Raw genomic sequence first — 27,500 nt, forward strand, 5'->3', positions numbered from 1 at the left:
TATGGGGAAGATAAGGTCCTTTTTAAAAAAATTAATAAAATTAAATAAGACATAAAAAATTAAAAACATTTTCTTACATAAAAAAGAAAGTAAAACAATATAAAAACAGTTACATAGAAACTAGTAATTAATGAAAATGAGTCAAATTAACTGTTAAAGGTTAGTACTATTAGTGGACCAGCAGCACGCACAATCATGTGTGCTTACGGACTGTATCCCTTGCAGACTGTATTGATATATATTGATATATAATGTAGGAACCAGAATATCAATAACAGAAAGAAACAACTAGGGATGTCCGATAATTGCTTTTTGCCGATATCTGATATTCCGATATTGTCCAACTCTTTAATTACCGATATCAACCGATACCGATATATACAGGGATTGGTGCACTAATTGTAAGTGTATCTTGTGTTTTTTATGTTGATTTAATAAAAAAACAAAAAACAAAACGATACCGATAATTAAAAAACCGATACCGATAATTTCCGATATTACATTTTAACGCATTTCTCTACTAATGATAGAAAAAATAAGTAAAAATAAATACAAGTTACTTGTAAAATAAGTTAAACCTAAAAATGTCGAAAAGTAAATAAAAAGTGTTATTAAATAAATGCTATAATAAAAACACACACTGAATGAGACAAGTGGAGGTAAACAAAGAGAACAAATGAAAATAAACACATTTGAACGATGAGCTTCTTGAATCACCACGCCTATTGGTCGAGACGCACGTCAATCACGGCATTAGGGCGGGGATTCGAGGCAGAAAGGGGGCGTGGTCTGCAAAGCCAGGAGCGGAGGCGGTTTGTGTTTTGTGTCGCGGTCTAAAAAGTCGCCCACCGTTTGTTGTCCGTGGAACGGAGCCGGTACCGTCTTTGTCAGTAATGGGTCGTGAGGGAGCGGGGGTTTTCGCCGGTTTAGACATGCGCACAACATACCGCCAAAAGGGCGCCTTATTGCCTTTTAGTTGACGCAAAGTGGCACAACTTGTTTGGTTGTCCGTGCACGTTGGTTCGAATCTCGCCCACTCGGACTCGGTCCACTTGTGCGTGCACCGTGCGTGCCTTTGACGCACGCCGTCGGACCCCCACCCCTCTTCCACGCCAAAGACTGGGAGGACTTGTTGCGCCTGGAGAGGAGGGGGTCTGGTGCATCAGTCCCAGTCTGGTCCAGAAGAACCGCACTCTGCACCTGGTTGCGTTCACGGACCGAAGGTGCGGCTCGGTGCTCCGTGCTCCGTGCGTGCGTTCTGACATGTTTTAAATGGACAAACTTTGCTCGTCTTGATTCACTTCCGCGGCTTGTCTTGACTCATCTCCGACCGGCTCCAACATGTCGGAGCGAGACAGCGACGGAGCGCCGGACTTCATGCCGGCTAGGGTGTCCCGAGGCCGGCGGAGTGGTGTCATCCTGCCCGGTGGTGGCGGCCAGGACCAGGAGACCATCCTGCTGGAGTCCGTGAAGGCAGCACCGCGGCGAAGCAGCATCATCAAGGTAGGAAGAACCTTTTTATTGCCTTTATTGACTTCAAATCTTTTTTTTTTTTTTTTTTTTGGAAACACTGACTCATTAAAAAGTCAGGTTCTATTATTTATCTTTAACATTGCTGGCATTTTCTTTATATACACTAGTTTTATGACTAAAACATATACAGTTTGTTGTGTCAAACTCATTTTGGAGAAAAATCTACTCCCAATCACGGCACGATAACTTAAAAATAAAGACAACTTCAGATTGTTTTCTTTATTTAAAAATGGAACAAGCACATTCTGAAAATACAATGTACAAATGTACAGTTGTTTTTTTTTTACACTTATATGTTGCGGTTAATAGTATTCTATCTTTATTTGTCGTTATTTGTACTTTCTGAAGAAATGATGTGACAATGTTCATCAGTCAATTCATTGGTGTTCATTTTCGATCTATCAAGATAAAAAAAAAGAATATTAAAATCAAATTACAAATTATTTATTAGGGGTGTTGGGAAAAAATCGATTCGAATTCGAATCGCGATTCTCACGTTGTGCGATTCAGAATCGATTCTCATTTTTAAAAAATCGATTTATTTATTTAATTTATTATTTTTTTTTTCAATTTTTTTATTTAATTAATCAATCCAACAAAACAATACGCAGCAATACCATAACAATGCAATCCAAACCCGACCCAGCAACACTCAGAACTGCAATAAACAGAGCAATTGAGAGGAGACACAAACACGACACAGAACAAAACAAAAGTAGTGAAACAAAAATGAATATTATCAACAACAGTATCAATATTAGTTACAATTTCAACATAGCAGTGATTAAAAATCCCTCATTGACATTATCATTAGACATTTTATATATAAAAAAAAGAACAATAGTGTCACAGTGGCTTACACTTGCATCGCATCTCATAAGCTTGACAACACACTGTGTCCAATATTTTCACAAAGATAAAATAAGTCATATTTTTGGTTCATTTAATAGTTAAAACAAATGTACATTATTGCAATCAGTTGAGAAAACATTGTCCTTTACAATTATAAAATCTACTACTCTGCTTGCATGTCAGCAGACTGGGGTAGATCCTGCTGAAATCTATGTATTGAATGAATAGAGAATCCTTTTGAATCGGAAAAATCTCGTTTTTGAATCGAGAATCGCGTTGAACCAAAGCAAATCGATTTCGAATCTAATCGTGACCCCAAGAATCGATATTGAATCGAATCGTGGGACACCCAAAAAATTCGCAGCCCTATTATTTATGTAGTTTGCTCATTTTCCTCGACTGGTGCACTAACATCATGTGTTTTTTAATTTTTTTTTTTTACATATGTAGCATCATCGACAAAGATACAAATAATTGCTATTGTGACATCCAGTGGACACATTCAGAACAGCAGTTTCTTTCATTCACACATTTCGGCTCATTTTTATACTTAGCAAACTCATCCGGCTAAAACTTGTCGCCCGCGGACCGTACGTTTGACACCCCTAATGTAAACCCCAATAATTTGTGTCTGACACCCAAATATATTAACACAAAACCCATTTTTTTGAGAATAATTATAGTCGTACCTGCAGAAAACAACGTGAAATACGCAAAAATGAAGAAATGTATTATTAATAATCACTTTTTGAGTCGAGAGGTGAGAATCATGCAGACACCACCTTCATATTTTGCCCCGAGTTCTTTCCTAAATTCAATTGTGTTTCTCACCTTTTTTATTAAAGTACTGACACTTGCAACTTTCATGGGACACATGGTAGATTATTTTGCAGTCGGGACCGATACTTTTGTCCAGGGGTGGCAGGGATTCCCAAACTGTGGTACGCTCCATCTAGTGGTACGCCAAAGAGGTGTTTTATTTTCATATATTCAAAGACAGTGTTACTGTTCAAACTGTGTGTAGTGTTACATTGGCTAAACTATTAAGTATATTTATTGAATAAAAAAAACGTTGTCCTTGTTTTTAATGAATACTTAGGCCTACTGTGCTACTGTAGTTTAATGTTGGTCATTAAGGTGGTACTCGGAGAGCCAAGTGTTACGTACGGTGGGGGAAGGAGACGACACAACGGCAGGAATCCGTTCAATAGGTTTATTGATACTGATGAACGGGTGGGATGTGTATGCTACTCGAAGTGAAAGGTGCAAGACGATGTGTAGAATTAACCATGTAAATGTTACCAGAGTTTGTTGTATGTGCGTGATGGATGAATCCTTCGTCAGACCAAAGGGGCAAGGCGAGAAGGCAGTCCGTGGGCAGGCAAGCAGGGTCGAGGATCGAGGGAGGCAGGAATCCAGGGGGAAGTCGAGGCACACACCTCGATCACGGGAAACAGGGGAAGCGCTACTGGAAACACAAAGGACATAATACGGGAACAGGGAAAGCACAGAGAGAGAGAGCAAGTAAGCGGGAGGGATGCCAGAGACGGGATGCTTACTACAAGAGTGAACTACGTTCCGGCACTGGATCTTCGGGTCCGCTGGTCTTTATGCTGCCTGCCCTCATTAGTCCCAGGTGCGCTGATTACTGATTGCCTGCAGCTTTGCCGGTGCGGCCAGAGTGAGCAGGGGCGTGTCCTGGCGCGCTTCCAGCAGAGGTGTCAGCCGAGCTCGCAGCAGAAGGCATGAGGGATTGCGCAAGCGCCGTGACACCAAGTGTTTTCTGAGATGGTACTTGGTGAAAAAGTTTGAGAACCACTGCCCCACGTTAATACTAACATGAGAAGTATCTCCATTTTTATGTGTTTTTATCCAAAAAACAAGTTTTCACCCACTAGACATGTGTAATAATGCATGTTTTACATGTAAACAATACATATTTTCACATCTATTTTATACATGTTTTAAAGATATGCTATTTTACATGTATTGTTTACATGTTTTTATTAGGGGAACACAGGAAGTGGCATAAAGGAGGTCTGCATGAGGACCCCCATAGGGACTTCATTGAACGTGTCGGTTTTATATTTGAAATGTTTTGTGTGTTTAGGGCCCATTGAAAACCCAAATAAAAAAAATGTTACATTTTTATTTAAAAATACTGGACATCCATGCTATTTGGGCAGCACTAAACTAACACTAAACTACCTACCTACCCTTATTGTACCACCTACCTACTTACCTACCTTAACCTACCTATTCACAGTACCTACCTACATACCTTACTACCAACGTACAGTACCTACTTACCTACCTACCTACCTACATACTGTACATACAGTACCTATACATACCTACCTACCTATTACTTACCTACCAATGTTCAATACCTATAACCTACCTACATACATACAGTACCTATAGGTACTTACCTATTACTTACCTACCAACATTCAATACCTATAACCTACCTACTTACCTACCTATCTTCCAACGTACAGTATCTACCTACCTACCTACCTACCTATGTGCACTAGCTACCTACCTACTAACATACAGTACCTACCTACCTGTCTATCAACGTACAGTACTTACCTACCTACATACAGTAGATATACCCACATACCTACCTACATAGATACCTATCTACCTACCTACCAACATACATTAACTACTTACCTGCCAACGTACAGTACCTACCTACCTACCTATTACTTACCTACCAACGTTCAATACCTATAACCTACCTACTTACCTACCTATCTTCCAACGTACAGTATCTACCTACCTACCTACCTACCTACCTACCTACCTACCTACCTACCTACGTACCTATGTGCACTAGCTACCTACCTACTAACATACAGTACCTACCTACCTATCTATCAACGTACAGTACTTACCTACCTACATACAGTAGATATACCCACATACCTACCTACATAGATACCTATCTACCTACCTACCAACGTACATTAACTACTTACCTGCCAACGTACAGTACCTACCTACCTACCTATTACTTACCTACCAACGTTCAATACCTATAACCTACCTACTTACCTACCTATCTTCCAACGTACAGTATCTACCTACCTACCTACCTACCTACCTACCTACCTACCTACCTACCTACCTACCTACTTACCTACCAACGTTCAATACCTATAACCTACCTACTTACCTACCTATCTTCCAACGTACAGTATCTACCTACCTACCTACCTCCCTCCCTCCCTCCCCACCTCCCTACCTACCTACCTACCTACCTACGTGCACTAACTACCTACCTACTAACATACAGAACCTACCTACCTATCAACGTACAGTACTTACCTACCTACATACTGTACATATACCCACATACCTACCTACATAGATACCTATCTACCTACCTACCAACGTACATTAACTACCTACCTGTCAACGTACAGTACCTACCTACCTACCTACCTACCTACCTACCTACGTACCTACCTACCTACCTATTACTTACCTACCAACGTTCAATACCTATAACCTACCTACTTACCTACCTATCTTCCAACGTACAGTATCTACCTACCTACCTACCTACGTGCACTAACTACCTACCTACTAACATACAGTACCTACCTACCTATCAACATACAGTACTTACCTACCTACATACTGTACATATACCCACATACCTACCTATCTACCTACCTACCTACCTACCTACCAACGTACATTAACTACCTACCTGCCAACGTAGAGTACCTACATACCTACCTACCTACCTACCTACCTACCTGCGTACCTACCTACCTACCTATTACTTACCTACCAACGTTCAATACCTATAACTTACCTACCTACCTACCTACCTACCTACCTCCCTACCTACGTGCACTAACTACCTACCTACTAACGTACAGTTCCTACCTACCTATCAACATACAGTACTTACCTACCTACATACAGTACATATACCCACATACCTACCTACATAGATACCTATCTACCTACCTACCAATGTACATTAACTACCTACCTGCCAACGTACAGTACCTACCTAACTACCTACCTACCTATGTACAGTACTTATACATACCTACCTACCTACCTACCTACCAAAAACAGTACCTATAACCCCATACCTATCAACATACAGTACCTACCTACTTAAATTTGGCCCCAGAGTCAAAATAATTGCCCAGTCCTGGTCTAAGGTATCCTTCAGTCGTAGGGCGTCATGACCTGCCGGTCCAGTTCTCTACAGGTGACCTCATTACTTTCCACCTGTGCTCAGGTTGCAGGTCAGGAAGTAGTAGTAGTAGTCACAGTGGTGGTAGTAGTAGTGGTCGTAGTATCAGATGTTCCGGGAGGGAAGTGAGTTTAGGGTGTCACAGAAAGGTATCGATGGTTCATGAGGTGAGTTGTGCTCTGAAAGGTGGACTTCTTGGCAAAGGTTAAAGTGCACACACAAATCATGGCCGCAACTAAAAAAACGTCTTTATTCCTGCGACAGCCGGCTCAGGCAGCGGCAAACGTGAAATGTTGCCCCCTGCTGGTTAGGACGCCAGGCGTACCTAATGTTGTGTCCTGTCAGCGATACGAGAAGTGATGTCATGGCGGCCATAGAGCAGCTTTGTCCCGGACAACGAGTAACATCTGTGACTTCCCAGAGAGTCGTGCTACCAGCAGCGGCATGACACGGACACACAGTGCGGCCTCAGTGGACGCCGCCACTTTGCATGAACACACACACACACACACACACACACACACACACACACACACACACACACACACACACACACACACACACACACACACTATCGTAGCGTTGGGCAGTGTCCACACGCACACACACACGCACACACACACACTATCGTAGCGTTGGGCAGTGTCCACACGCACACACGCACACACACACACACACTATCGTAGCGTTGAGCAGTGTCCAGAGGTAAAACAAATGATTGTTCTGTGCTTGGCACGGCGTTAGGGCATGACCATGTGACTAAACACAACAAAGACAGATCAAGGACAACAAAAAAAACACAATGTGGTATGTTGGGGTTGTAATTCCAACTTTGACCACTATGGCATGATGGCGCATGTGCACCTTACGTTGGTAATAAATGAATTTATTTACTGTATTTATCACGTCCGTTACCTCTGCAAATCTGAGGTTATTTTCACCTTTGTGGTTTTATTGTTTTTTTTAATGACATTATTATTACCATTGTGGTTTTATCAATTTTTTTATGACGTTATTATTACCATTGTGGTTTTATCGGTTTTTTTTTAACGTTGTTATTATTACCATTGTGGTTTTTTAGCTTTTTTTAACGTTATTATTACCATTGTGGTTTTATCGCTTTTTTGTGACATTATTCTCACCATTGTGGTTTTATCGTTTTTTTATGACGTTATTATTACCATTGTGGTTTTATCGCTTTTTTTTTACGTTGTTATTATTACCATTGTGGTTTTTTAGCTTTTTTAAATGTTATTATTACCATTGTGGTTTTATAGCTTTTTTGTGACATTATTTTCACCATTGAGGTTTTATCACTTTTTTTTACGTTATTATTACCGTTGTGGTTTTATAGCTTTTTTAAATGTTATTATTACTGTTGTGGTTTTATCACTTTTTTTTACGTTATTATTACCATTGTGGTTTTTTAGCTTTTTTAAATGTTATTATTACCATTGTGGTTTTATAACTTTTTTGTGACATTATTTTCACCATTGAGGTTTTATCACTTTTTTTTACGTTATTATTACCGTTGTGGTTTTATAGCTTTTTTAAATGTTATTATTACCGTTGTGGTTTTATCACTTTTTTTTACGTTATTATTACCATTGTGGTTTTATCGCTTTTTTTTACGTTATTATTACCATTGTGGTTTTATCGTTTTTTTATGACGTTATTATTACCATTGTGGTTTTATCGCTTTTTTTAACGTTATTATTACCATTGTGGTTTTATCAATTTTTTTGTGACATTATTCTCACCATTGTGGTTTTATCGTTTTTTTATGACGTTATTATTACCATTGTGGTTTTATCGCTTTTTTGTGACATTATTCTCACCATTGTGGTTTTATCAATTTTTTTATGACGTTATTATTACCATTGTGGTTTTATCGCTTTTTTTTTTACGTTGTTATTATTACCATTGTGGTTTTTTAGCTTTTTTAAACGTTATTATTACCATTGTGGTTTTATCGCTTTTTTGTGACATTATTCTCACCATTGTGGTTTTATCGTTTTTTTATGACGTTATTATTACCATTGTGGTTTTATCGCTTTTTTTTTTTACGTTGTTATTATTGCCATTGTGGTTTTTTAGCTTTTTTAAATGTTATTATTACCATTGTGGTTTTATAGCTTTTTTGTGACATTATTCTCACCATTGAGGTTTTATCACTTTTTTTTACGTTATTATTACCGTTGTGGTTTTATAGCTTTTTTTAAATGTTATTATTACCGTTGTGGTTTTACCACTTTTTTTACGTTATTATTACCATTGTGGTTTTATAGTTTTTAAAAAAAGTTATTGTTAACATTGTGGTTTTATTGCTTTTTTAAATGTTATTATTACGGTCGGACATGCCCTAAACACCTCCCCAGGGAGGTGTTTAGGGCACGTCTGACCGGTAGGAGGCCATGGGGAAGACCCAGGACACGTTGGGAAGACTATGTCTCCCGGCTGGCCTGGGAACGCCTCGGGATCCCCCGGGAGGAGCTGGACGAAGTGGCTGGGGAGAGGGAAGTCTGGGCTTCCCTGCTTAAGCTGCTGCCCCCGCGACCCGACCTCGGATAAGCGGAAGAAGATGGATGGATGGATGGATGGATGGATATTTTCACCATTGTGGCTTTATCACTTTTTAAAAAACGTTATTATTACCGTTGTGGTTTTATAGTTTTTTTTTTTAAGTTATTGTTACCATTGTGGTTTTATTGCTTTTTTAAATGTTATTATTACCGTTGTGGTTTTATCACTTTTTTTTACGTTATTCTTACCATTGTGGCTTTATAGCTTTTTAAAATGTTGTTATTACCATTGTGGTTTTATAGCTTTTTTGTAACATTATTTTCACCATTGTGGTTTTATCACTTTTGTTTACGTTATTATTACCATTGTGGTTTTATAGCTTTTTTAAATGTTATTATTACCGTTGTGGTTTTATCACTTTTTTTTTACGTTATTACCATTGTGGTTTTATAGCTTTTTAAAATGTTGTTATTACCATTGTGGTTTTATCGCTTTTTTGTGACATTATTCTCACCATTGTGGTTTTATCGGGTTTTTTTAACGTTATTATCACCATTGTGGTTTTTTAGTTTTTTAAATGTTATTATTACCATTGTGGTTTTATCACTTTTTTTACGTTATTATTACCGTTGTGATTTTATAGCTTTTTAAAATGTTATTATTACCATTGTGGTTTTATAGTTTTTTTGTGACATTATCCTCACCATTGTGGTTTTATCGCTTTTTTTTTAAACGTTATTACCATTGTGGTTTTATTGCTTTTTTAAAATGTTATTATTACCATTGTGGTTGTATCGCTTTTTTTAACGTTATTATTACCATTGTGGTTTTATTGCTTTTTTTTTAACGTTATTATTACCATTGTGGTTTTATAGTTTTTTTAAAAGTTATTATTACCATTGTGGTTTTATCGCTTTTTTTAAAAAACGTTATTATTACCATCGTGGTTTTATCGTTTTTAATGAGTTATTTTCACCATTGTGGTTTTATCGTTTTTTTTTGTGACGTTATTTTTATCATTTTGGCTTTTTCGTTTTTTTCTGCCTGTATTTTGTCAAAAATGACGTGCACTTTGTTGTTTGGAGTCTTCAGTAAATCTAACATGCGTCTTTTTGCAAACATCCAAACAAAATAAGGTCTTCTTCAAACTCCGATGACGATTTAGATTTCAACTATGCTAACATACTGTTGGTGTTACATCAAACTGAAGACAAATAATACTTTAAACACCAAAGCTGACGAACATATTTTGGTCGACATCAAAGACAAATGAGACTTTTTACCAAAGCTAATTATGCTAAACTTCTAGAAGCAAACACGGACAAGCAAACCGTCGACAATTTCTTGTCTTAGGTTTTAGAGCTGATTCACATCTGAGACATTTCAAATGTTCCTCCACTCATATTTCCTCCTAATTGTCACCCGCCTGCCTGTGATTGGCCCACGCACTTTGTCGCCAGATGGCTTGGCCGTGCAGCCAAAGCCCCCCCCCCCCCCACCCCCCCAACAACCCCCCCGTGTTGACGTCATCAACTCACATTTACGTGAGCTGGCAGCAATTTAGCAACAAACATTTACCAACTTCCAAAAAACCTTCTTCTTCTCCTGGAACCTCTGCACACTAAACATGTCAAAAACGTATCCATCCGTAAGTGGACTGACTTGAAATTTCTCACACAGCTCGACATTTTTTTTTGTATCCGAATCACCACAAAATTTGGTACACACCTTTTAGGGGAGTGAAACGCACCTGGGTGTAAAATTTGAGCAAGATTGGTTGAAAAAAAATTTGCAGGGGGCGGGCCTTAGAAACGTACCGTATTTTTCGGAGTATAAGTCGCGCCGGAGTATAAGTCGTATGTTGTTCTTGTAAAATAGTGACATTTTTTTAGGAGAATTATGACTTTTGTCATAATTTTGCCAAGTAAAATTCCGATTATTATTGTAATGTTGCCCAAATTTTTAAGTTTTCTTATAAAATTGTGACTTTTGTCGAGTAAAATTACGGCTCTTTTCATAAAATTGCCAAAATTTTAAGTTTTTCTTGTTAAATTGCAACTGTTATTGAGTAAAATTCCAACTTTTATCATAATATTGCACAAATGTTCAGTTTGTATACAAGGGGAGTAGTGACGGCACAGTTCCACAAGGGGGTAATGTTGCTCTATGTTTTATTATATATATGCACAATATATATAATAATACACAATACTAAATACCGTATTTTTCGGAGTATAAGTCGCACCGGCCGAAAATGCATAATAAAGAAGGAAAAAAACATATATAAGTCGCACTGGAGTATAAGTCGCATTCTTAGGGGAAATTTATTTGATAAAAGCCAACACCAAGAATAGACATTTGAAAGGCAATTGAAAATAAATAAAGAATAGTGAACAACAGGCTGAATAAGTGTACGTTATATGAGGCATAAATAACCAACTGAGAACGTGCCTGGTATGTTAACGTAACATATTATGGTACGAGTCATTCAAATAACTATAACATCAGTGTTTCCCATAAACTGCCAAGATACCTGTGGCGGTGGGCGTGGTCACCATGACATCATCGAGTAATTTGCATAATTTACTACAATGATATGATTTTCTCTAAAAAGGCTCAAAAAATTTATACTTACTAATTAATAATAACAGTTTTGTTTTAAACGTCCATCCATCCATCCATTTTACAATATAATTACAACACTTTATGTACATATTTATATACAGATTTGAACAATAAGTTATTCACTGAAATATATTTATTAATTGTGGTTCTTACAAAAAATATATCTTATAAAATATAAAAGCTAAAATGTCTCTTAAAGCTCTGCCCCTTTAATTAGTGCATACTAAATAATGTAACTTTAGCCTATTACTACAACCATATTATTTACCAGCAACATAAAGTGAAACAGAGACAGAGGTGTCCTGCCACAGTCAGTAACAAATAAACAGAAAACAGTAGTGGTCAAATACAAATAAGGCAACAAGAAAAGTATCCTACACTTCTCTTTTGTAAAGTAAACCTGAACAGCCGATATGGGCATCTACATCAACTATATGATTTGCCTGAGAAGCTGGACAGGACAAAAAAAATAAAAAAAATAAAAATAATAATAATTATATGTATATATATATTTTATTTTATTTGTGGCGGACGTAATTCTTTCGTGGCGGGCCGCCACAAATAAATGAATGTGTGGGAAACACTGAACATATAGAACATGATATACGTTTACCAAACAATCTGTCACTCCTAATCGCTAAATCCCATGAAATCTTATACGTCTAGTCTCTTACGTGAATGAGATCAATAATATTATTTGATATTTTACGCTAATGTGTTAATAATTTCACACATAAGTCGCTCCTGAGTATAAGTCGCACACCCCAAATTATGAAAAAAACTGCGACTTATAGTCCGAAAAATACGGTAAGTCATTGAGTATTTGTCTAATGCAGTGATTGTCCAATGGGTGTATGTGCACCACTAGTGGTACATGGGGTCCATCTAGTGGTGCGCCAAAGAATCGCTAAATTAAATATTCTAACACAGTCTTACTGTTCAAACTGTGTGTAATGTTACGGTGGCCAAAATGTTAAATACACCCTTCAAATAAAACCTCTGCCCCGTTCTTAATGAATACGTAGGCCTACTACGCTACTGTATTTTAACGTTGGCCATTATGGTGGTGCTTGGAGTGTTGTCTGAGGTGATCCTTGATGACAACCACTGATGTAATGACTATAAAACGTCATGCTCGCCTGTCTTACGAAGCATTTTGAAGCACAACCTGTGGGGGGCGCCTCACAAATGAGATCACATGACTTGTAATTAGGGCTGCAACAACTAATCGATTAAATCGATTAAAAGCGATTATAAAAATAGTTGGCGATTAATTTAGTCATCGATTCGTTGGATCTATGCTATGCGCAAATTTTTATTTTATTTTTTTAATTTATTTGTTATTTTCTTATAAACCTTTATTTATAAACTGCAACATGTACAAACAGCTGAGAAACAATAATCAAAATAAGTATAGTGCCAGTTAGGGAATTATCGGCCGATAAATGCGTTAAAATGTAATATCGGAAATTATCGGTATCGTTTTTTTTATTATCTGTATCGTTTTTAATTTTTTTAAATTTTTTTATTAAATCAACATAAAAACACAAGATACACTTACAATTAGTGCACCAACCCAAAAAACCTCCCTCCCCCCATTTCTTTCTGTTATCAATATTCTGGTTCCTACATTATATATCAATATATATCAATACAGTCTGCAAAGGATACAGTCCGTAAGCACACATGATTGTGCGTGCTGCTGGTCCACTAATAGTACTAACCTTTAACAGTTAATTTGACTCATTTTCATTAATTACTAGTTTCTATGTAACTGTTTTTATATTGTTTTACTTTCTTTTTTATTCAAGAAAATGTTTTTAATTTAGTTATCTTATTTTTTTTTTTTTTTAAAAAAGTACCTTATCTTCACCATACATGGTTGTCCAAATTAGGCATAATAATGTGTTAATTCCACGACTGCATATATCGGTTGATATCGGTATCGGTTGATATCGGTATCGGTAATTAAAGAGTTGGACAATATCGGATATCGGCAAAAAGCCATTATCGGACATCCCTAGTGCCAGTATACTGTTGTTTTTTCAATAAAATACTGGAAAGGATAGAAATGTAGTTTGTCTCTTTTATCCGATTATTAATCGATTAATCGAAGTAATAATCGACAGATTATTATTTTTTACTTCTTCTCACTCCTTTTCGGATATGTTTACATTTATGTTTATTTTCATTTCTTGTTTCTTTTTGCTTTTTATTATTACTATTATTATTATTATTATTATTATTGTTTTTGTTATTCATTCTTGAATGGCTTTTTTGTTGTTTTTTTGCAAAATTTGTTTGTTTTTGTTTTGTCTACATATTCAAAATAAACATGAAAGAAAGAAAGAAAGAAAGAAATAATCGACCGATTAATCGATGATCAAATTAATCGTTAGTTGCAGCCCTACTTGTAAGGAATGACAATTATGTGTGTGACAAAGACAAGTGTGTGTTTGTCGTCACTTTCCGCACAGGAAGTGTCTTTTTTTTTAATTTGGTTGTTCTTGCAGTGTATCAAGTCCAATCAATTTTATGTTTGGATTATTTCAGCGTCTTTAGGGCATTTTTAAGCATATTTTTTGTGTGCATTTTGTTTATTTGTTGCAGTACATGTTTTGTAAAGAGGAGAAATTGAGAGTAACAGAGGTTCCCAAAGGTGGACTTTTTTTTGTTGTTGGTTTTAATGGCCCCTCGGCATATTGTAGAAATAGAACAAATACATTCTTAATGAGATATATTATTAAATATTACACTAATTTGCTTTCTCAGCCTGGATGTGGATGTTTTGTGCAGGCAGCTGAGCATATATTCACCCACAGTTAGGGGTGTAACGGTACACAAAAATTTCGGTTCGGTACGTACCTCGGTTTAGAGGTCACGGTTCGGTTCATTTTCGGTACAGTAAGAAAACAACAAAATATACATTTTTTGGTTATTTATTTACCAAATTTGTAAACAATGGCATAACATACATATACACACAGGGTCCATTGCCAGGGTTAATGTGGTCAACATATTGTTCTTCCACCATAGAAGTGGGTCAAAATCTAGTTTTTAATGCAATATGGACTTAAATCTGCTGCTATAAAAACATTTGTTATTGCTTTAGCCCTGCCTGTCTCGCCGAGGAGAGGCTGCTTTAATGCGGTGGTGAGGCTTCAAATGGGTTAGCATTAGGGATGTCCGATAATGGCTTTTTTGCCGATATCTGATATTCCGATATTGTCCAACTCTTAATTACAGATACCGATATCAACCGATACCGATATATACAGTCGTGGAATTAACACATTATTATGCCTAATTTGGACAACCAGGTATGGTGAAGATAAGGTCCTTTTTAAAAAAAATAATTAAATAAAATAAGATAAATAAAAAAATAAAAAATTATTGAATAAAAAAAGAAAGTAAAACAATATAAAAACAGTTACATAGAAACTAGTAATTAATGAAAATGAGTAAAATTAACTGTTAAATGTTAGTACTATTAGTGGAGCAGCAGCACGCACAATCATGTGTGCTTACGGACTGTATCCCTTGCAGACTGTATTGATATATATTGATGTATAATGTAGGAACCAGAATATTAATAACAGAAAGAAACAACCCTTTTGTGTGAATGAGTGTGAATGGGGGAGGGAGGTTTTTTGGGTTGGTGCACTAATTGTAAGTGTATCTTGTGTTTTTTATGTTGATTTAATAAAAACAAAACAAAAAAACAACACGATACCGATAAAAAAAACCCACAATACAGATAATTTCCGATATTACATTTTTAAAGCATTTATCGGCCGATAATATATATCATCGGACATCTCTAGTTAGCATGTGTTATGAGAGTAGCGTATGTGTGTGTGAGTGTGGCCCTTTAATATGTGACAGCATGTGAGGTGAGTGTGTGGGCGAGCGAGGTGAGGGAGCGGTAGTGGCTAGTGTTTTGTTGGATTGGCTGTGTGCAAGACCTCAATAAAGCCATGATTTGCAACTAATCGCCGGACTCGTCATTTACCCTGGAGTCCGGAGCTGTGGAGACCCACTGCCGGGTAGAGTGAAGGGTGTTGCCCCCGAGAATACATCGACCCTGGAGGAGTGTCTCCCCTGCGCTCCTCGACTACGGTCTGGGAGCCGGAAGCAGGAAAGGTGCAACACATGTTTGACGTGTCGTCAGAAGCAGCTGCTGAACAATGTCGGCAAACCTCCGTCCTCCATTGTTGTATCGCGCAGCCCAAAGTGTTCCCAAACGGGAGATCTTAACGAGGCAGGAGGGTCTTCCAGCTCTGGCTTTTACATGTTGTCCTAGCCCAGGTCGCTGCTAGCATGTGTACTCGTTCGGTACACCTCCGAACCGAACCGAAACCCCCGTACCGAAACGGTTCAATACAAATACACGTACCGTTACACCCCTACCCACAGTAGATTGTTTTTAGCTTCTTTAACGCACAAAATGTATCACTAAAGTTGCAGGAACAACGTAAATGAGTTTTTTGGATGCTATGCCAATGTGTTAGCGCGTATGGTCAAAATAACGACGGACCTAAAAAGCCATCATCAGGGGCTTTAATTTCAGGTGCGACTTGATGTGGTTTGCTGCAACTGGATTTTTGACCTTCTTGCTAGTGAACTTTGTTCCGTTAGGTGGAAGTCAGTCACCACCAAAAAAAAGAAGAAAATTGGGTATTTATCGAGGTTTTTTGTTTATTTTTAATTTTTTAGATTTAATTTATATATTCATATGATCGGGAAAAAACAATACAGACAATGAAAAACAGACACTTTCCTCCCGACAAAAAAAAAAAAAACGTTTCAAAAAAAGAAGACAAAAAAACCAACAGAAAAATAGCATGAAAGAAAAAAGTTGTGTGAATGTTGTCTGTCGATTTGTGTTGGCCCTGCGACGAGGTGGCGACTTGTCCAGGGTGTACCCTGCCTTCCGTCCGAATGCAGCTGATATAGGCTCCAGCACCCCCCGCCACCCCAAATGCAACAATACATATATGTAATGATAACTTGAAATATAAAAGAAAGCAGATAAATGGAGGGAAAGAAGGAGAAGCAAACTGTATTAACCTGGTCAGGGTCACCTTACCCTTTAGAGCACAGCCGTGACTTCCTGGCACTAAACCTGCAGACAATAGTTATTCTCAGCTTTCTCTATGTTTACATTTTCACACTATTTTGTTACACTTTATTAAGCTTTTTTTGTTAGGGTTATTGTTAAGTCTTCAATGTGATTTTACAATTTTGTTTACATAGTTTGAGTGTTTTCCCTGCTTGTGTTGACACGTCCTTCCCTTTCTGCCCTGAGGAAGGTTACAGTTGAAATAAAAATGTTTACCTTTAATATATTTTTCTCCTGCTCCTTATTCTCCATTGGTTGCAAAAAATATCAACAATTATCGATGTGGAGCGATACAAAACACTTATATGGTGACTGTTTTCAGTTCTGTGATGACGTCACACTATTTAAAGAGTGTTACCAACAATATTGTTTGTTTTATTTGTCAAATAGTTGACTATTGTTGTTTGCTTTGACACGATGGGAGGTGACGGAACACTGCTGGTTACATATCGGCATCCGATACTGGATTGGAGGCACGTGCAAAAAGATAACAAGCGCGGTGAAGAGTGGAACAAGTGTGTGATGGTGACGATAATTAGCACGAATGCTACCTGCACACGCGCTCTTTCACTCAATATGTAATCATCACATGCATGCAACCTAGCAAGACTCGCTTCCTGTCTTTTAAAGACACACACTCAACGTGTGTGTGTGTGTGTGTGTGTGTCGTAGTAGTAAGGCAAAACTGGCCTGTAGAGTTTCCCTCCATTGCAGCTTGTTCTCTCCATAGATGTCCTTTAAAGGGCAAGATCCTCCTGTGCCCTCCTCTCAGATCTTCTCAAAAGCATTCCATCACTTCCAAGCTCGGCTACGAAACAAGATCTGCGCCCCCCCCCAAAAAAAAATTCTCCAGAAAAAAACGTCTGCAGAAACGTGGGTCGCGCGAAAAATAAACAGTTTTTCTTGCAAGTAGCATTATCACCGGGTGACGAGAAGACAAGGAGCTAAAAACGCTACGCCACCAAAAAAAAAAAAAAAAAGGATTCTGCTAAGATACAGCGTTTGAATGTAAACAAATGTGGGTGGATCGATACAAGTATCATTGTAATGATACCAAGTATAGTATCAGTGTTTGGTCAATACTACAGTGATTAAGTTCATCTTTATATATTATACTATCATATTATTTTTTTATTTTTTTATTACATATTTTTTGTGTCAATATTTTTCCAACATAGATACCACAAAATCCAATATTTTGTAAATCTAGTTATATTGTATATGTTTTCATTTATTATACTCTCTTAATTGTATTTTTAATTTTTTTTTAATTTTAAATATTTAGCCCAAAAAATCCACACAACTTCCAAGCTCAGCTACGATACAAGATCTGCTCCAAAAAAAAATCTCCAAAAAAAAACGTCTGCAGAAACGTGGGTCGCGCGAAAAATAAACAGCTTTTCTTGCAAGTAGCATTATCACCGGGGGACGAGAAGACAAGGAGCTAAATACGTTGCGCCACCAAAAAAAAAAAAAAAAAAGAATTCTGCTAAGATACAGCGTTTAAATGTAAACAAATGTGGGTGGATTGATACAAGTATCATTGTAATGATACCAAGTATAGTATCAGTGTTTGGTCAATACTACAGTGATTAAGTTAATCTTTACATATTATACTATCATATAATTTTTTAATTTTTTTATTACATATTTTTTGTGTCAATATTTTTCCAACATAGATACCACAAAATCCAATATTTTGTAAATCTAGTTGTATTGTGTATGTTTTCATTTATTATACTCTCTTAAATTTATTTTTAAATTTTTTTTAATTTTAAATATTTAGCCCAAAAAATCCACACAACTTCCAAGCTCAGCTACGATACAAGATCTGCTCCAAAAAAAAATCTTGAGAAAAAAACGTCTGCAGAAACGTGGGTCGCGCGAAAAATAAACAGTTTTTCTTGCAAGTAGCATTATCACCGGGTGACGAGTAGACAAGGAGCTAAAAACGCTACGCCACCAAAAAAAAAAAAAAAAAAAGATTCTGCTAAGATACAGCGTTTGAATGTAAACAAATGTGGGTGGATCGATACAAGTATCATTGTAATGATACCAAGTATAGTATCAGTGTTTGGTCAGTACTACAGTGATTAAGTTCATCTTTACATATTATACTATCATATTATTTTTGTATTTTTTTATTACATATTTTTTGTGTCAATATTTTTCCAACATAGATACCACAAAATTCAATATTTTGTAAATCTAGTTATATTGTGTATGTTTTAATTTATTATACTCTCTTAATTGTATTTTTTAATTTTTTTTAATTTTAAATATTTAGCCCAAAAAATCCACACAACTTCCAAGCTCAGCTACGATACAAGATCTGCTCAAAAAAAAAATCTCCAAAAAAAAACGTCTGCAGAAACATGGGTCGCGCGAAAAATAAACAGTTTTTCTTGCAAGTAGCATTATCACCGGGGGACGAGTAGACAAGGAGCTAAAAACGCTACGCCACAAAAAAATAAATAAAAGAAGTATTCTGCTAAGACACAGCGTTTGAATGTAAACAATTGTGGGTGGATCGATACAGTTTTTCTTGCAAGTAGCATTATCACCGGGTGACGAGAAGACAAGGAGCTAAAAACGCTACGCCACCAAAAAAAAAAAAAAAAAAGTATTCTGCTAAGATACAGCGTTTGAATGTAAACAAATGTGGGTGGATCGATACAAGTATCATTGCAATGATACCAAGTATAGTATCAGTGTTTGGTCAATACTACAGTGATTACGTTCATCTTTACATATTATACTATCATATTATTTTTTTATTTTTTTATTACATATTTTTTGTGTCAATATTTTTCCAACATAGATACCACAAAATCCAATATTTTGTAAATGTAGTTGTATTGTGTATGTTTTCATTTATTATACTCTCTTAATTTAATTTTTAATTTTTATTTTATTTTAAATATTTAGCCCAAAAAATCCACACAACTTCCAAGCTCAGCTACGATACAAGATCTGCTGAAAAAAAAATCTCCAGAGAAAAACGTCTGCAGAAACGTGGGTCGCGCGAAAAATAAACAGTTTTTCTTGCAAGTAGCATTATCACCGGGGGACGAGTAGACAAGGAGCTAAAAACGCTACGCCACCAAAAAATAAATAAAATAAGTATTCTGCTAAGATACAGCGTTTGAATGTAAACAAGTGTGGGTGGATCGATACAAGTATCATTGTAATGATACCAAGTATAGTATCTTTACTAAATTCTTTACATATTATACTATCATATATATATATTTTTTTTTCATTAAAAATTCAAACAATTGTGGGTGGATCGATACAGTTTTTCTTGCAAGTAGCATTATCACCGGGTGACGAGAAGACAAGGAGCTAAAAACGCTACGCCACCAAAAAAAAAAAAAAAAAGTATTCTGCTAAGATACAGCGTTTGAATGTAAACAAATGTGGGTGGATCGATACAAGTATCATTGCAATGATACCAAGTATAGTATCAGTGTTTGGTCAATACTACAGTGATTACGTTCATCTTTACATATTATACTATCATATTATTTTTTTATTTTTTTATTACATATTTTTTGTGTCAATATTTTTCCAACATAGATACCACAAAATCCAATATTTTGTAAATGTAGTTGTATTGTGTATGTTTTCATTTATTATACTCTCTTAAATTTATTTTTAAATTTTTTTTAATTTTAAATATTTAGACCAAAAAATCCACACAACTTCCAAGCTCAGCTACGATACAAGATCTGCTCCAAAAAAAAATCTTGAGAAAAAAACGTCTGCAGAAACGTGGGTCGCGCGAAAAATAAACAGCTTTTCTTGCAAGTAGCATTATCACCGGGGGACGAGAAGACAAGGAGCTAAAAACGCTACGCCACCAAAAAAAAAAAAAAGATTCTGCTAAGATACAGCGTTTGAATGTAAACAAGTGTGGGTGGATCGATACAAGTATCATTGTAATGATACCAAGTATAGTATCTTTACTAAATTCTTTACATATTATACTATCATATATATATATATTTTTTTCATTACATATTTTTTGTGTCAATATTTTTCCAACATAGATACCACAAAATCCAATATTTTGTAAATCTAGTTATATAGTATGTTTTCATTTATTATACTCTCTTAATTTTATTTTAAAATTATTTTTTTTTTTACATTTTTAGGACATTCGAAAAATATTTAGCCAAAAAAATCCACACAACTTCCAAGCTCAGCTACGATACAAGATCTGCTCAAAAAAAAAAATCTCCAGAAAAAAACGTCTGCAGAAACATGGGTCGCGTGAAAAATAAACAGTTTTTCTTGCAAGTAGCATTATCACCGGAGGGCGAGAGGACAAGGAGGAGCTAAAAACGCTACGCCACACACCGTAGGAGGATGCAAAAAAAAAACCCCAAGCTAACTGGTAAGATACAGCATTTGAATGTAAACAATTGTGGGTGGATCGATACAAGTGTCCACTGTAATGATATATTATATTATTGTATCATAAAATCGTTTTATTTTTTGTCGTTTTTGTTATTGTTTCTAAATCCAAAAATATTGGCCAATTGTATTTTTTTCTCTTTAGTTATTTTGCACTATTGATACATTTTGTATGTAATAGGAGGGAATTGATTACAATATTCATAAATATTCTCAGATTACAGTTGTGATCCAAAATGTAATCCTCCAATGATCTGGATCATTTTTAAGTATGAACATTATTATAGAAAATAAAATAAAAAATGTATTTATTGAATTAACTAATTTTCTGAAATGACTTTTTACCTATCCAGAAATTGTGTAAAGTCTGCTTGGTTTTTGTGCAATTTTTAGACTTTTTAGTCTACACTTTTTTTTTACCTTAATGCACATGTTTAAATTTGGTATTTTCCATATTTTGTCAACGACATAATTTGGTCAATGAATTTCCAGTATAATTATTTTTATATTTTGCCAGCAAAATGACAAAATTCAATACTTTGTATATATTTTTATTTAATATATTTAGTACATTTTTTTAGTAGAGTTTTGGCGTATTGTAAACATATTTGATCACACACGTTGTACATGATCTTATGGTCTTAATGTTTGTGTGTCATTTTAAAATGTAACATTTTGTGTGTTTATAATAATCCAGTACTCTGTGTATTTTTAGTATTCTTTACATTTTTTAAATATATTTTTCCTTCATTTAAATTCTCCTTAAATCTGCTTGGTTTTTGTGTTTTGAGTTTTGAATTTCTTATACATATATGTAAATATATATATATATATATATATATATATATATATATATATATATATATATATATATATATATATATATATATATATATATATATACTGTATATATATACATACATATATATATATATGTGTGTGTGTATATATATATATATATATATATATATATATATATATATATATATATATATATATATATATATATATATATATATATATATATATATATATATATATATATATATATATATATATATATATATATAGTAAATGTGTGTATATATACATCTATATTATATAGATGTATATGGAATATATATATTTATATATATGTATATGTATATTATATATATCATGCATTTTGAAATACCAATATTGTGACGATCTGTCACGTCATTTCTGTTTGTGCTTCCTTGTTTTGTGTTTACTTCCTATCAGTGCTCTTATTTTGTTTCTATTTCCTGCTTGTCCCGCTGAGCGCTGTTTTCCCATCACCTGCTGTTGATTGGCAGCCGGTCCACACCTGCTGCCAATCAACATGTTTCTATTTATGCCTGCTCCTCAGTGCTCGAGGATTGATTTATGTTTGTTGAACCTACATGCACGACTGCTTCCTTCTGTTTAATCACATTCAAATCCTCTTACCTGATGTTTGTCCTCCTGGTTCCTGCATCTTGGGGTCACAACTACTGCAGCCATGCGAGTTCGCAACAAATGTAGAGTAAATATTTGAATCTTTTTAGTCATTTTAAAACATATCTAGTTTAACAATATTACCTTTTATTTTTTTTGCCTAAAATCTGCTAGTTTTTTTTTAATACAGTAATTTTTTTGGAGTAATTTATATACGTATGGCCAAGAAAGACCTTATTTTTCACACATTGAGAAAACTCCTGGGTTGCAACGTGAATTTATTGTAGTTTATATGTTGCACATTTTACTACTTTTTTTGCTCGTAATGATATGACAACACAGTGAGGACTAAATATTACCCACAAGTCATCAGGTCAGTGACACAGAAAGAGATCACAAAGCATAACAGAAAATGTACACTAACGGTTTTGTGAGGGCCACAGTTGGACACTGGAACAGATGAATTCTGTTTACTTGATTTCTGATGGGGAATGTTGAAATGCATGTACAGTATTATTATCTATTTAGTAGTATGTACATACAGTATATTTATGTGTAGTATTATTATCTATATTATAGTGTGTACATACACTATATTTATGTATAGTATTATCTATATAGTAGTGTGTACATACAGTATATTTATGTATAGTATTATCTATATAGTAGTATGTACATACACTATATTTATGTATAGTATTATCTATATAGTAGTGTGTACATACAGTATATTTATGTATATTATGTTGAGTTTGTATTAGTACTGAGTAGTTTGGAATAGTTTAGATGTGCTAGGTGGGAGAGACTTTGGCAACGGTTTGACCCAGTCTGACGACGGCCTGTTACATCATCTTGTTATGCGTGTGTGTGCGTGTACATGTGTGTGTGTACACTTGTGTGTGTGTACGTGTGTGTGTGTGTCAGCTGTGCGTAGCGTTAACCTCAGGGAGGACAGATCGGGGGATGCTCTGGAGACTGTACGTCGGCTTGTTGTGTCATTTCTAGTGTCAGCCTAGAGGGCAACACACACACACACACACACACACACACACACACACACACAACATGTATATACATATACACACACACACATATATATACATATTCACACCTATATACACACACGCACGCATGCACACACATATACAGTATATACATGTATACACACATACATATGTACACGTACACACACACACACACATGTATATACATATATACACACATACATATGTACACGCACACACAGACATACACACACATACAAACACATATATATATACACACACACATATATACAGTATATATATATATATATATATATATATATATATATATATATATATATATATATATATATATATATATATATACACACACACAAACATATACACCTACACACACACACACACACACGCACACACACACAAACAATATGTCTGTCAGGATGCCGGCCTCCTAAATTATAATTTTTTTTTAATTACATTTTTTTTGTGTCAATATTTTTGCCAACATAGATACCACAAAATCCTATATTTTGTGCATATTTATATTTCATAAATCCAGTTAATTTTCAAAGTATATATATTTGTATATTGTGTATGTTTTCTCATTTAATACACACCCCTTTTTTTTTTTTTTTTTTTTACATTTTTAGGATATTCAAAAAATATTGAGCCAAAAAAAACACACAAATCCTGTACTTTGTGTACAATTTAATTTCATTAATAAAAGGAATTTGCAATATATTTATACATTTCACATATTTAAATAATTCACTGTATTTTTTTTAGTACATTTAAAAATATATTTCAGCAACGAAAAATCAGACTTTGTGTGTATTTTAATTTCTTATATTTGATGAATTTACATTACATTATTTTTCACATTTAAAAATATTTACAATATTACCACAAAATTATGTACTTTGTGTATATTTTCATTTGTATATACTGAAATTATTTATTTTATATTTTTAAAACCTTTTTTTTTTAATATCTTTGCAACAAAAACACACAAACAAAGTGAGTACTTTGTGTATATTTTGTTTAATATATTGTGGTATCTATTGTATGTTTTTAGTAATATCCCAAAATACATCACGTTGTGTATATTTTTATTTCATATATTTTGCACATGTACAAATATTTAAAATATCATGAAATTCTCCACTTTGTGTATTTTCACTATGATTTATTTTATATTTGTAGGACCTGTATATGTGTATATTTTCATTTAATATATTTTGCACATTTAAAAATATTTTCACAGAATTCCTTTGTGTGTATTTTTATTTAATATATTTTGTACATTTAAAAATATTTTCACAGAATTCATTACTCTGTGTATATTTTTATTTAATGTATTTTGCACATTTAAAATATTTTCACATAATTCGTTACTTTGTGTATATTTTTATTTAATGTATTTTGCACATTTAAAAATATTTACACAGAATTCATTACTTTGTGCATATTTTTTATTTAATATATTTTGCATATTTAAAAATATTTTCACAGGATTCCGTACTTTGTGTATGTTTTTTATTTAATATATTTTGCACATTTAAAATATTTTCACAGAATTCATTACTTTGTGTAAATTTTTATTTAATATATTTTACACATTTAAAAATATTTTCACAGAATTCCGTACTTTGTGTATATTTTCATTTAATATATTTTGCACATTTAAAGATATTTTCACAGAATTACGTACTTTGTGTATATTTTTATTTAATATATTTTGCATATTGATTGGCAACACTAAATTGGCCCGAGTGTGTGAATGTGAATGTGAATGTTGTCTGTCTATCTGTGTTGGCCCTGCGGTGAGGTGGCGACTTGTCCAGGGTGTACCCCGCCTTCCGCCCGAATGCAGCTGAGATAGGCTCCAGCACCCCCCCGCGACCCCAAAAGGGACAAGCGGTAGAAAATGGATGGATGGATGGCATTTAAAATATTTTCACAGAATTCATTATTCTATGTATATTTTTATTTAATATATTTTGCACATTTAAAAATATTTTCACAGAATTCCGTACTTTGTGTATATTTTTATTTCATATATTTTGCACATGTAAAAATATTTAAAATATCAAAAAATTCATTACTTTGTGTATATTTTTATTTCATATATTTTGCACATGTAAAAATATTTAAAATATCATAAAATTCCTTACTTTGTGTATATTTTTATTTCAATTATTTTGCACATTTAAAAATATTTTCACATAATTCCGTAGTTTGTGTATATTTTTTATTTAATATATTTTGCACATTTAAAAATATTTTCACAGAATTAATTACTTTGTGTATATTTTTCTTTCATATATTTTACTCATGTAGAAATATTTAAAATATCATAAAATTCTCTACTTTGTGTATATTTTCATTTCATATATTTTTCACATTTTAAAAATATTTTCGCAGAATTCCATACTTTGTGTATATATTTTTTTCATATATTTTGCACATGTAAAAATATCATAAAATTCTCCACTTTGTGTATATTTTCATTATGTATATTGAAATGATTTATTTCATATTTGTAGGACCTTTTTTTAAATATATTGGCAACAAAAACATTAACATTTGTGCAATACGTGTTGTTTAATATATTCTGTGTATCCATAATATATTTGAGTAATATCACAAAATTCAGCACTATTTTTATGTTAATATATTGAAATGATTAGTTGTATATTTTAGAACCTTTTTTTAAAAAAATATCCTGGCAACAACAAAAAATATTTTAGTACTTTGTGTATATTTTTTGTTTAATATATTTAGTCAATCTATAGCAGGGGTGGGCAATTAATTTTCACCGGGGGCCGCATAAGCAACCCAAGCACTGCTGGAGGGCCACACGACAATATTTCAATTAAATTTTGCTCAATATTATTTTTGATATACCGTAAGATAAATAATAATGATGATAATAATAATAATAATTAGTAATAATAATAATAATTTAATTTAACCTCACTTAACTTTATACAAAAGCAGATTGCTTTTGATGGTCACTTTATCCTGCATTGTCCAACATTTTTCCCCATCAGATTTGGACAACCATCTGTTGTTAAAAATAGTTTTTAATCATATTTCTTTTATATTGTTTTTTATATTGGTTTTATATGTAATTGTTTTTTCTTTTTATTCAGTCATTGGTTGAGCTAAGGATAATATTTGAATATTGTTTTTAATATTGTTGTGCAGCACTTTGGAAACATTTTGTTGTTTAAATGTGCTATATAAATAAAGTGGATTGGATTGGATTGTCACACCTGCCAGGTTGTCCCATTTCAGTCCTAACATGTCCAAACACGCATTTACCTATGTGAACAAGTCATTACCTGTGGTTGTCTCTTTAATTGACTGCATGGCTGCCACCTATTCCGTGATTTGAAAGTCTGCAGTTATCCCACGTAAGAAGAAGAGCAGCTGGAGGTGTCACGTACATCACAGATCTCATCCAAAGTTAGCGAAAAACAGTCTAAGTCTCCGGGCATTATCAGCGCAACAGAGTCCAATAAGCACTCCTTAATAAACTCTCCGTCAGAAAACGCCTTACTTTTTCTGGCGCTTTTGTGAGAAATGACGAAACTTGTCCTGACGGCTGCATCTCTGGGGGTGTGAAATATGGCAAAAAGTCCTTGTTGGGTTTGCAGTTTTACCATCAACGCATCAGCCTCCCTTGCGCGCGCTTCATCAGACACATTCCGGTATTTTCCCTCGTGTTTCTTCGTGTAGTGGCGATTAAAAT

At 34.4% G+C, this 27,500-nt stretch overlaps 1 protein-coding gene across 1 annotated transcript in view; it reads left to right on the forward strand.

The window, feature by feature from the left end:
- Positions 1 to 488: 488 nt before the first annotated feature.
- The window catches only part of plcl1 (phospholipase C like 1), a 176,161-nt gene continuing 149,149 nt past the window's right edge, over positions 489 to 27,500 (forward strand). Inside the window, exon 1 of the mRNA XM_062061619.1 lies at positions 489 to 1,503. Coding sequence (XP_061917603.1) covers positions 1,342 to 1,503 — 162 coding nt within the window. The 5' untranslated portion in view covers positions 489 to 1,341. The remainder of the gene's footprint in view (positions 1,504 to 27,500) is intronic.

Source organism: Entelurus aequoreus, linkage group LG10, assembly GCF_033978785.1.
Source record: "Entelurus aequoreus isolate RoL-2023_Sb linkage group LG10, RoL_Eaeq_v1.1, whole genome shotgun sequence".
NCBI lineage: Eukaryota > Metazoa > Chordata > Actinopteri > Syngnathiformes > Syngnathidae > Entelurus > Entelurus aequoreus.